General features: G+C 51.2%; 5 protein-coding genes across 5 annotated transcripts; 2 read left to right on the forward strand and 3 right to left on the reverse strand.

The window, feature by feature from the left end:
* Positions 1–323: 323 nt before the first annotated feature.
* KD926_000236 (cholinesterase) lies at positions 324–2,295 on the reverse strand (the record flags this gene model as incomplete). The annotated part of the gene is made up of 4 exons (XM_053104174.1): positions 324–925; positions 1,076–1,696; positions 1,766–1,952; positions 2,023–2,295. The coding sequence occupies 4 exons, from the start codon at positions 2,293–2,295 to the stop codon at positions 324–326; spliced, it is 1,683 nt and encodes a 560-aa protein (XP_052952498.1).
* Positions 2,296–4,114: 1,819 nt separating this feature from the next.
* KD926_000237 (uncharacterized protein) lies at positions 4,115–4,579 on the forward strand (the record flags this gene model as incomplete). Its single annotated transcript, XM_053104175.1, has 1 exon — positions 4,115–4,579. One exon carries the CDS (start codon positions 4,115–4,117, stop codon positions 4,577–4,579), a length of 465 nt encoding a protein of 154 aa, XP_052952499.1.
* A 208-nt stretch (positions 4,580–4,787) lies between these two features.
* KD926_000238 (glutamate--cysteine ligase) lies at positions 4,788–7,502 on the reverse strand (the record flags this gene model as incomplete). The annotated part of the gene is made up of 6 exons (XM_053104176.1): positions 4,788–5,783; positions 5,840–6,425; positions 6,483–6,608; positions 6,663–6,805; positions 6,866–6,931; positions 7,347–7,502. The coding sequence occupies 6 exons, from the start codon at positions 7,500–7,502 to the stop codon at positions 4,788–4,790; spliced, it is 2,073 nt and encodes a 690-aa protein (XP_052952500.1).
* Positions 7,503–8,046: 544 nt separating this feature from the next.
* Positions 8,047–8,552, reverse strand: KD926_000239 (NADH dehydrogenase [ubiquinone] 1 beta subcomplex subunit 7; the record flags this gene model as incomplete). Its single annotated transcript, XM_053104177.1, has 3 exons — positions 8,047–8,151; positions 8,287–8,408; positions 8,501–8,552. 3 exons carry the CDS (start codon positions 8,550–8,552, stop codon positions 8,047–8,049), a joined length of 279 nt encoding a protein of 92 aa, XP_052952501.1.
* A 457-nt stretch (positions 8,553–9,009) lies between these two features.
* On the forward strand, positions 9,010–11,277 carry KD926_000240 (putative APSES transcription factor; the record flags this gene model as incomplete). Its single annotated transcript, XM_053104178.1, has 3 exons — positions 9,010–9,057; positions 9,177–9,363; positions 9,422–11,277. The coding sequence occupies 3 exons, from the start codon at positions 9,010–9,012 to the stop codon at positions 11,275–11,277; spliced, it is 2,091 nt and encodes a 696-aa protein (XP_052952502.1).
* Between the last annotated feature and the right edge of the window lie 1,034 nt (positions 11,278–12,311).

Genomic DNA, 12,311 nt, shown 5'->3' on the forward strand with positions numbered 1-12,311 from the left:
AAAAAAAAAAAAGAAAAGAAAAGAAAAAGAAAAAAGCCACTTGCTGTCGTGTACGGAGTATGATGGGTACAGTAACGAACCCCTGTAAATAAGGATCTTCGTCTTTTTTCTGTCTCTGCACAAACGACCATGGAGGATCGCGCGGGAACATTTCTCCGACCCGCATGTCGTCACGCTCGTTCTGCGATCGAGATAACCGGTTTTTTCTGATGTCATGGTTCCTCGCGACGATGAGGTTGTATTGAGATTGCGATGAGAGAAGCAAATGAAGGAAAAGAGTGACTTCACGAATTTTTCCACCCTTCTTGACCCCCGACCCCACCTCATCGCCAGTATCCCCTCGCTTTCGAATTGATGTAATCGATGGCTTCCTTGCGCCACGTGTCCGGCTCCAGGGAGCTCGTCACCGTCGCATTGTTAGCATCAAACAGCAGATCGACCGGCGCCTCGGAGCCCCCCCCGTACGCCGTCCAAAGCGAATCGTTGATGCCCGAATTCGGGTCCAGATCGTGGATAAAAGATGCCCACATGCCCGTCATCTGTTTGCTCAGGGCCCGGAACCCCTTGGGCACCCCTGCGAACGGCTTCCCGTAGTGGTACCCAAGCCCCGCGATGTTGTGGAAGACAAAGGCCACCTCCTCGAAGTGCGTGGCGCCCTCGAGATACGGGACCGATGCGCTGCGGACGTTGAATCGATAGCAGTACGCCGGCGTGGAGGTCTCGGTCCACGCTTCGCACTGTCGTCGTCGGTTGGCGTGCATCGAGAGGTCGCCTGCGTAGGCCGACGTGCGTCGCCATTGGTACCCTCTCGATGGCACGCGCTGGGCTCCTAGAGATGCTGGAATGCCTTGGATGGGGTCGTCGGGGTATAATTCGAGGATCCGGTTTGCCATCGACGGGGGCAACTTGAATTCGGACGCGCCATCTAGTTGATCGAGATAGGTCGGAGATTAGCTAGAGTTTCTTTTTTCCCCCCTCTTCCTTGTTGTTTCCCTATGGCTGGGCTTGGCCGCAGGAGGAAAGCAAGGCCAGGCGGGAATGAAATCTCATATAAACTGCATGCATGCTTGCTTACCTGTGAGATACGAGTAGAATTCTGCAGTCGTGTTGATTCCCGTAGGCCCGAATGCAGTCCCTTCGTCGGTATTGGTGCCAGCGATGATGGGCACGCGCACGAATTCATGCTGTTGTAGATGCACACTGCCCCAGGTTCTTAGTAGATCGCCGTCCACCACTGGCGAGAATTTGTATGCCGGACTGCCGTCCGTGCCATTGAGTGCCGAGTTTAGTTCCTCATAGGGAACCTCGCGCAGGCATTGTAGCGTGTCCGCCACGCCCGAGCAGTTGACTTTCGATACCAAGTCATCGTACAGATCCTGGTAGCCCGTGTAGTTGGACGGACCGGCCGCGATCGATCCCCCGGACTGCATGATTGCCCCCCTGAATAGGCTATCGTTTCTTCCGCCATACGCGGTCAGATGGTACCCAACCGACATCGCTCCTGCAGATTCGCCCCAGATCGTGACCTTGTCCGGATCACCGCCAAATGCCTGGATGTTCTCGCGGATCCACTGCAGGGCTAGCCTCTGATCCCGGAGACCGAGATTGGTGTTGCCGCTACCGGCGACTTCGCTGGAGCTTAGGAATCCCCATGCCGAGACCCGGTAGTTGAGAGTCACGGCGATGAAGGGTTTGCCTGCTCTCGGTGGTCAGTCTCGCGCTTGACTTGGCGCTTAATCTGCGTCTATGGGGCGTCTGAGCTCACCGATTTCATACGAGTTAGACACGATCGCGGACATGTTATACCGCTGGTCCGCGCCAGAGCCCTGGTAGAAGCCGCCGCCATGAATCCAGACGCCGACAGGGAGTTTGGAGTCTTCTTTCACCGAAGAATCGCGAATGACGTTGAGAGTCAAACAAGCTTCGGACTGGGAATACCAGATGGAATCGGTCTAAACATGTCGACAGTCAGATCAATGATTACCTTTTCGAAAGAATCAACTAGCGATAGGACAGACTTACTCCATATCCCACGCAAATATCAGAGTACTCTTTCGCGTCGCGCGCATCTCTCCAGGTTTCGTTGAGAGATTTCGGCACAGTGAATCTCAAATCGCCTACCGGCTGCTGGGCATACGGTATCCCGAGGAACAGATCTTGTCGATAGTGCGCGTTCTTCGCCCCGACATACGTTCCATTGCGGACATGGATTTTAGGATCCGGCGTGCCGCTCGGGGCAGGGGCAGCCGTCACAGCACTCCACAGGGCACAAAGACTAACAAGAGTCCTATACATGATCAAGGAGACAAATATGACTGAATCCAGCAACCTTTCTCGACCGGTCCCATCCCCTCAATATATATAGGGGGAAGGAAATGGTCACACAATGAATGCGGGGACTCCACATTTCCCCCAACCCGGTCGTGGACGCGGACATTCTAAGCCTCGTCTCGTCTCACTGGACGCTGGAGAATTAATTCAGCCGAAAACAGGATAGAATCATTGCAGGATCCGTCCATTCAATGAGGTTTTTTCCCCTCTGCCGCTCCGGACAACGACCGATGCCTCGGCTTAGCTGCCCCATAGTGGGAACTACTCCGTAGCACCTCCCCAGGGGGTTATCCGGGGATAACGATGCAGTGCGGGGAACAACTGCCCTTCTTTTTCTTCTTCTTCAGCAATGGTTGCCAATTCAAGGCACGATTGTCGGTGGTCAATGTGGAGAAAACGTTTTCGTGGGGCGGGCTGTGTCTGTCGTCATGGCTTTTAGGGATATGCCGCTTTTCCTGCCTGCCATGGTTGCGCTTGTGCCGTGGATGTGCCGAAGATTTGCCGGTAGATTGGAATTTGTCCGTGATGTAGAGGAGCAAGTGAATGGGTTGCGTTTGATTGGTTTGATGATGAAAAAAGACATATTGGAGGGGTTATGCGTCAGTTAATGTTGTGAGGCTAAAAGGTGGGTTGGGTTAGTATAGGGTGCTATTTGATTTGGCTAACATGGGTACAACATACATAACATACATAGGAAAGAAACAGAGACTTATTGGTTAAGGATGCCACAGTAGACGAGATTCAAGCAATACGATCACAGAGTGTTTGAATGAAAGTTGGAGTGTCAAGAAGTGGATGGGAGAGAAATCAAGGCGAGAAAGGGTTCTTGACCGCCAGAATACCTCCCCCTGCACATGCATGCGCGCCAGCCATTTCCTACTGCACATCACTCCTCTATGACACAACACCATAATTCCAGTTCCACACTTGTATTCGATCCTTCTAGACAATATTCCTGTGTATCAATTGCCCCACGCTACTCATATCGCGACCTAGTCTTGAATTCACATGCCACGATGCCAGTACTAGCAGTCCTCCCACCCGCTAGTCTAGCTTACGGTCATACAGGAATCTGGTTTGGAAGGGTTTCACAAAAATCATCAATTATTAAGTTCTATCACAGCCGTCTTGGGTGTTCCAGACGATTTGCTAGGAAATCAAGGAGACGGAGTCAACATGTCATCATGGATCTAGATCTCGGCCGACGCGATTCGTTCGTGTTAGGCATATTGCATGCTCTTTCGCAGATTGGGCCATGATTATTTCTGTATCGCAGCTGGTTCCTGAAAGTGTCACACAGGCCCGACCCTTCCTATAATGTTACATCGGGGTCTTTATATTCCTTGCACCGACCGTCGCGAGGTCATACTGATTCGGGAGTATTGCAACGGTGGCACTCATCTAGATGTTCCTTTTCCTGATGGTATATCCTCATATCGTGTCGAGAGAGGGCATCAAGAGTACGGAAAACTGTTTGTTTGAGGCACCAGAGCAAAGGGCCATAGCCTATCCAGGTCCAGACCGCAGGGTGATTAAGGGGGAAAGGAGCAGTTCGAACGTTTCTTATCACTTGAAGAAGCACCATGTCATCGGAAGACTGCATGCCAAGTGGGGTCTTCAGCAAGAATGCTCCTCATATATGTAGGTGATATCTGTTATGGAGAGAAAAATTCATCTGCAAGCTTCAAACTGCCGATTCCGCGATCCAGCAAAAGAGATCGACCAACTCTCCTCCTCCCACGTTCGTCTCAATTGCCTTCTCGAGTCATCGTGTACCTGAAAGATGTGGTGGACTCCAGCAACCCAGCCTCCTCCACTGACAACCTTGCCGCCGCCCTCCTCAGATGAAATCGAGGCGATAATTTCCGTCACCAAGGGTTTTCTTGCCGCGTTGAACACAAAGTCCTCGGTCGAGTTTGACAAATACTGCGTTCGAGCAGGAGGGATGGCCCTCTGGCCGCCACCTCCTACACTCCCTCGGTTTTGCACAATCGGTGCTTTTGTGGAACAGATCGCGAAAGTGAGGGACGATATCGATGAACGGATCTGGGATCTAGAGGTCAAGGCGTATGGCTTGGGAAATCTTGCCGCCGTGTGGGCTCCGTTCAGGGCGAAGATCAATGGAATCGTGGATCATGTGGGCGTCGAGCTCTTTATTCTCCATAAAGTGAATGGGGAATGGAAAGTGACGGGGTTGGCCGATTCTTGTCGATTTCCCACGGAGGAGGAGAAGCAATTGCTCCGGTAGATTGGACACTGGATAGTTGTTTCCCAGAAATAAAAAAAAATTTGAAAGGAAAGGACAATGCCGGAATAAATTACTAAGGGATAGGGGCTAATGGATATAAACAAGATAGCCAAACTATCACGGAGACGATATAAAACAGAAAGAAGCATGCTGTCTAGAAGCAAAACCGACGCCTCCACTCTAACGGATAAAAGCAAGTTTTTCAACTCTATTTCTTACCCCTTAGTAGCTCCCATCCGACACTACCATTCTTTCCCTCCTTTACAGACATCTCCTCAACAGCCTTGACAAGATCAAAACAGATCTCTTCAGGAACCGCACTGTCATGCTTATACGCGGGATGCGATGCAACAAATTCACGAATCCATCGAGCCCCAGTCCAGAGAGTTCCATTAGCCCGTTTGCGTATCAGATCGAGGTATCGTGCCAGGAAGCAACGCGTCTCGACATCTACATTGACACTGTTGAGATATGACTCAACCAGCGGAATAAGTCCCGGGAACGACCCATCCTCCGAGCCGTTGACAATGTCAGAGATAGTCATGAGGTCGTATTCCGACTCAACCGGACCAAGTGGGGGCGAAGGAGGGGGCGTATTGCATGCAGACGATGTAGCGGACGACATTGCGCTTCCAGTGGCTGAATGCCGGAGAGGGCCCCGAGTGAAAGGGTCCTTTCGGAAATAAAACTTTCGATCATGGACGGCGTTGCGCGCATGGGCCGTTTCCATATTCTCGGTGGTTCGTGGGATGGGAAGGTAGAAATTCAGATTGAAGCTTAGGATGGCACGAGTGATAAGCACGATGAAGATGCTGAATGCCGCATTTTCGAAGTCAGTCATCTGAATCTCCATTGAGCGGAATTCAACCCGCCAACCAATATCTTCCTTATCAGGTGGCGGCGGCTTGAAGCGCATGTGTTGCCAATTAGTCGACTGCAGATTTTCGAAGTGGTCTGCTTTGTTCAAATCCAGTTCCTCAAGGTCTTCAGAAAATATAACCAATGGATCACGGATGAAGAGATGAGCAAAATGCGTGGCTAGAAGATCGTCCATTCCGCCCTCCATCAATCGATTTTTAATGTCTTCATCAACGATCAAGTCGGGGTCCAGATATTCCTTCCGTAGACGAGGATCTTGAGAGATATAGGTCGAGTTCGAGGCATATCTTGACTTAGGAATCCTCCATCTATCGTTCTTTAGGGGCTGTTTGTGAGTGTTAGCATTAGAACAGCATTTGGACCCATTGCACGACGGCTTACAGCTTCACCAAGTTCCTCTCGTGTTCTATCATCTACGGAATTGCCGATCTGGTTCCACCTGACGTCCGTGTCGACGAGGAATCCCTTATAGATGGGGGTTGCCGCAGTAAGAGCCAGGAGGATAGGACCCAACGGGCTCAGTTGATCATATAGTTTCCTTCCCTCAGTCATATTTTTGGCTTGGAAGGTAATCTGGAGACAGCAGCTGCCCATTCCAAAAGCCATGGCGTCCATATAAACATGGTCGTCCTTTGCAGCTCCATTCCTCACGTCGTCATCCTCAGGCCAAATATGAAGATCATAATTGACCGTAGGATCTTTGAAAGGCTGGGGAGTGTTTTTGTCCTTGAATACAGGGACATTAAGCTCAACCTTCCGGCCTCTCCTGGATCTGATATTTCCTGCGAGAGTCGGGAATCTGATGTGGGGATTAGCGATCTCATCAGGAACAAACTGCGACCGCAATGCCGGGCCTGATGGAGGATAATATGGCTGAATGTAATCATCCTTCGTGCCCAAGCGAGGAAATGTGGTTAGAGTAATGGGGTATTCATTTGGTGCCATGTGGGTTTTGGCAACCTCTCGCCTGGCAAAATAACATTAGAATCCGGTGCACATATATGCTGAACGCAGCCGAACTTACCTCCATTTCATATTTGACTCAACCTTAAGAAGATCCTTGAAATCAATGCCCCATGGTCTTCCCGGGGTTGCTTCAAGCATGAAGCGTCCGAATTCTGGATGGAAATGAGGGGGCTCTTCGCCGTCACTAGGATTTGACTGTCAGAGAGATATAAGAATGGTCATTTCATCTCTGACTTACTGTTCATTGTTCTGACTCTGAGGTGAATCTCCCGTCTTCCACAAGGCCTCATCCCGAGCGAGAGACTTCAAGATTTCTGCTTGTGCCAGGGACAGCCGAGCCTTCTTCGCCTCCTCGTCCACGGCCACGACGAGGTACTCAACCTAAAGAGGCAGCAAAGCGTCAGTCGGAGAGCAACCTGTGTTTAGACACATGCGAATTACCTCATCACCCCACAGGAGAGCATCTCGCTCCTTTCCTCTGGCTCTCTGCCAATTGGCAAGCAATTGCTACGTGATGTTAGTCAGGTTCACAGAAGGAATGCCAGTGCCAAATCCTACCTCAATTCCCCATTTCCGTACTTGATCAGCCCGCTTTTTGGCCTCAGGCCAATCAAGAGCCGTACCTAGTGCTCTTCATAAACGGCTGATGTTAGGGGTACTCGCTCAGCAATGGTTTAAGCCAGATCAACATACAAAAGACCCATTATTTCACTCTCAGCACGTTTACAGAGATGATTATATGCAGAGAAAACCTGGCGACTGTGACTTATTTATACGAAGTCCTCGTCAAAGCCAGTCCACCTGAGAGCCCCACGGAGATGAGGGGGGAAGAATCTGGTGGCGGACCGCGCGCCGAGTTTTATAGACGTGGAGAAAGAACCAATCTCCCAAGGATCAGCGAGCAGACAAGACCAGTAGGGACAGGCAATTGCCAGCAGACAATGAAGGAATGTGCAAGAGAGGGAAAGAGAAAGGAATTTGCCTCCTCATGGGGTGATTTTATGCTGATTTTCGCGGAGGCTTCGACATCGCCGATTGGGCGGCTGGTGGGGGTTTTGGTAGCGGGGCATCCGAGCATTATCGCCGATAACGAAGGAATCGCGGCGTTTGATTTCTAAGCCGGTGTCGGTCATGTGACACATTCTCCCTTGCGGATGTCCTCCCGCCCGGGTTTACTTGCGTTCAGCACGTAGGGATCGTGTATGACACGCCGCTTCCCTGGCGAAGATTCAAAGACCGGATTTGTCATATCTCACACCGTGAAACACGCATCCCGGAAATGCTATTTCTACCTAGTGCATGGGGTGGGAAATATGGACGCTGACAAATTGCGCAGTGCCCGTTGGCTGGCGTCTTAGCTTACTGTGGGGGAGATCTTGAGTAGACCGACCTATGCCTACACATCTCACCATGATACAGAAGGACAATGACCGCCGAGGACTACGAAGAACACGGATACTCAACCGGCTCGTGTTCAGAGGGCCGATGGTGTAGTATCGGCAAGCTTGAACGCGAAAGGATCCCAACGCCAACAATCGGTGCATGGACAAACAATCTCAGAATCTCTATGTACATAACTCGCTATTTCGTTCGTTTCGAATGCACATGCCGATGCAATGCCCTCAGTTGCTCCGGGCGCCATCCTTAGCAGCTCGCAGCTCGTCCATCTTGGCAACGCGCTTCTTGAATTCGTCGTACTGGCACTTTTCGTAGCTGTGTCTCTCATCCTGTAGCGATAGTGAAAAGAAAACTGTCAGCTGCTTGTAAATAATATTTTGAAGGCGCGAGCAGTATGACAAAGAATGATAGCAAGGATAGCGGGAGACAATAACGGTAGAACGCTCAGATCGCAAATGTCATACCTCGCACTTCCAGGGAAGGTAGTACTCTTGCTGCCGGCACCGGTTCAAGGGGATCAGAAGGTGTGCACAAGTGTCCCGGTACTGGATGGGGAGTTTGGCGTCGGACATCTCCTGCCGGGAAGCTATCTCGCAATGTCAGTCGGTGTCCCAAGCAAGACCATGGTAATGCCCTCCCACGGGGTTCTGGGAGAGCCAATGGCAAGTGAAAACGTACCAGTGGTATCTGCGAGCCCGACGGCACTCTTAACCGATTCGGCGACGGTCATGTTGGCGTGAGAAAGGGGGGTTGAGTATCGATCGTTCTGACGACGGGGACATCCGACAACGAGGTTTGCAGCTATTCGGTAGTGCTGGTCTTCCCTGCGGTCCGGAGTCATGTGACATCACGTGGTGAGTGACCCGAAGGCGGACTAGCGGCGCTAATTCCACTTTACGCGGTTCCGTCAATCCAGGGCGCGTCTTGCCCAGTCCTGCAAAGCACCGCGTCACTGCGATAGAGCCTATGAAGAAGCCACTCGTGGCTGTGGTCGATTCATTATCTTGTTGAGCTGGTGCTGAAATCATATTTATTAGGCTCGTCTCTCGTCCACCACTGTTGATGCCTAGAAGCAAGTGAGTCTAGGCTATTGGATTGCAGTGTGAAGCCGCCATCGCGTCAACACCTGCTGTTACTGTCCGGGAATCAACTGAATTAAACCCGGCTTACGGAGACGCACGCACATCATGGCGGGGGTGGACTTTTCAAAGATCTACTCTGCTACTTATAGCAGTGTGAGTTTTCCCCTTTTTTGACTTTTCCTTCTTTTCCCTCATTTCCCGGGGCGAGATATCACTAAAAAGAGCGCCGATCCCGACGTACAATCTTCAGAAGACTAACACTCACCAATTAGGTCCCGGTTTATGAATTCAAGATAGATACGGACAGTGTTATGCGAAGAAGGGGAGATGATTGGATTAACGCAACCCATATTCTCAAGGTTGCTGGATTCGACAAGCCGGCACGAACCCGTATTCTCGAGCGTGAAGTACAGAAAGGAGTCCATGAGAAAGTCCAAGGTGGTTATGGTAAATACCAAGGTATATGAATCAGAGACATTCAGACTTGGAGGCTTTTTATTGCTAACACAATAGACAGGAACGTGGATTCCACTTCCCGAAGGTCGTATGCTTGCGGAACGCAACAACATCATTGATAAACTGCGGCCGATCTTCGATTATGTCGCGGGTGATCGAACCCCCCCACCTGCGCCGAAACATACATCCGCAGCTTCATCACGACCCAGGGCCCCGAAAAATGCCAATAAGAGAGTCACGAGCGAAGAGGTCTTCACTGCGGCTAAGCCACCTCGTAGTATGGGACCGCCGCCGACCTTTACTCACGATCATTATGAGATGAACCCAGCGTTCGATGAAGATGAATCGATGGAGCAAAAAACGTTGGATTCTTCTTCCATGGTGGCGGATGAGGAAATGATGTCCATGTCACAGAATGGACCATACTCCCGAAAGCGCAAGCGTGGTATGAATGAGGTCGCTGCGATGTCACTCAGCGAACAGGAGCACATTCTTTATGGAGATCAGCTTCTAGATTACTTTATGACAGTGGGAGATGCTCCGGAGGCGACGCGTGTGCCTCCCCCGGAACCCCCAGCCAATTTCCAGGTTGATCGTCCAATCGATGACTCGGGAAACACGGCACTTCATTGGGCTTGCGCAATGGGCGATTTGGAAATAGTAAAAGATCTACTGCGGAGAGGCGCGGATGTCAAGGCACTATCAGTGCATGAAGAGACCCCGCTTGTGCGTGCTGTCTTGTTTACGAACAATTATGAAAAGCGGACATTCCCAGCACTGTTGGAACTCCTGTTGGATACTATCTCGTTCAGAGACTGGTTCGGTGCCACCATCTTCCACCATATCTCAGAGACCACCAGGAGTAAAGGGAAGTGGAAAAGCTCGCGGTATTATTGTGAGGTACTCCTGGAGAAGCTGCAAACCACATTTTCCCCGGGTGATATCGACCTGTTACTGTCTTTTCAAGACTCGAATGGAGATACGGCCGCTTTGGTCGCTGCTCGGAATGGTGCATTTCGCCTGGTGAACTTGCTATTTACGCACTGTGCGCGGGCCGGGGACTTGATTAACAAGAAAGGCGAAACGGCGGCAAGCCTTACGCAAAGGGCACACCATTCTGAGCGGGACATCCCGCCTGCGCCTTCGTCCATCACAATGGGAAATGATCACATCGATGGTGAAGCAAATGGCCCAGTCAACTCCGATCCTCAGTCTGTTGCTCTGCCACAGGAATCGTCTGCCGCCACGTCGGCGCTCTTGTCTAAAATCGGTGTCATCATGGCCGAGGCAAACAAGAAGCTTGCAGTGAGTTACGGAAGCTCCAAGGCCAGCCAGCAAGACTCAGATGACGTCGCGAACCCAGAAGCTTTATATGAGCAATTAGAAATGGATCGACAGAAGATCAAGAAGCAGCTGGCGATTCTGACAGCGAGAGAGGCGCAAGAAGAATCTATTGACACACAACTGGAGCGGTACGAGAGGTTGAGAAGTAGCTACGAGTCGCTTCTCGAGCAAATACAGCAATCCCGTCTGCAAAAACGACTTCTTGCGACCCCACTACCTGCAAAGGAAAACATGGTGCCGTCCTCCACAAACCAAGCCAAACTCCTCAAAACATATCAGCTTGGCCGAGAATTGTGTTTGGCGCAGAAAGTTCGACGTGAGGCCGTCAAGGACCTCGCTCAGCAGACCGCTGATGCGGGTGTCAGTACCAAATTTGATGTTCATCGCAAGCTTGTCGCTCTTGCAACTGGACTTAAGGAAGAAGAGTTGGACCCGATGGCTGCCGAACTAGCAGAGACCCTGGAATTCGACCGTATGAATGGCAAGGGTCCGGGGGCGGAGTCTCCGGAGCCTGAACAAAAGGGATCGGCGTCATTCCCTTTCCCTGGACCTACGGTGTCTGTGGACGCATAGGCAAGCTGGGGATGGTGCCTCTCAAGTTGTCGATTTGTATACGATGTATCATGTGATCCACGGAGTTGCGGTGCGGTGGTTGTGATCTTTCTTTTTGCCTACCTATCTCTTTCCATGTCTTTTTTTGGATATACCACTCTCTACGATTTCGAACGCGGATCCTGTGTCTTTCTTCCTTTCTACCTCTGGCAGGGGTATCTCACAGATTCTATCTTGCCAGCAGATACCCAATATTTCCTTTTGACGTTTCTCCTGCTCTGATATCATTCGCTCTTCTTCCTTCCCTCTCGATACATATGATCAATCCGATGTACCGTTGTTCTCAGCTGTCTGAAGGTTCGTGTTTGGATGCGTCAAAACAGCACACGGCAACCACCGAGTGCATGACCTGGCCGAGCATGCTGAAGCGGGTTTTTGTACATACCTACCTACATACATGATAGGCTAATAACACGTAATATCCCAAGCCGATTGCCTCTCGCCTTACAAGGTAGCTGTGTCCCGGTGGCAAGAGCCTGAGGGAGCCGGTGTTTCAATCATCTCCGACGGGTGGGCTGCAGGGCGGCTATCGTAGTCTAATCCAGACTGGCTTCTGACCGTGCTAACGATCGCTATGATCGCAGTACGGAATCCGGGAGTACACAGTACCTCCTACTACTGAGTAGTGCGGCACTCTAAGGCTGGAAGTCTGGGAGTATGAAAGGCCACTTGGGCCGATGATTGGCCCAGTGCGAACCATGCAGGCCTATCCTGCAAGCCAAATCCAGCCATTCAGGCGAGGGGGGCCGGCGGTTCTTGGACGAATCCTGCAACGGAGGCGTTTGGCTGGCGGCGAGCAAGGCCACGTTGAAGGCGCTAAGCTGGGATGATCCATCGAGGTGGGTGGCGTTAGACCAATGGGGGCCGGCGATCCTATGTTCCAGATGTATTACCTTCCCAGACGGACTGTGTCAGGCTCCGGCACTATCGAGGGAGGGACGAGACATCGGAATCGATTGGTTGGTCCAAGCGGCTGCTTCAGATTGGATCATTGG

This window comes from Aspergillus affinis, assembly GCF_023601865.1.
Source record: "Aspergillus affinis strain CMG 70 chromosome Unknown NODE_106_length_126688_cov_89_299950, whole genome shotgun sequence".
NCBI classification, from domain to species: Eukaryota; Fungi; Ascomycota; class Eurotiomycetes; order Eurotiales; family Aspergillaceae; genus Aspergillus; species Aspergillus affinis.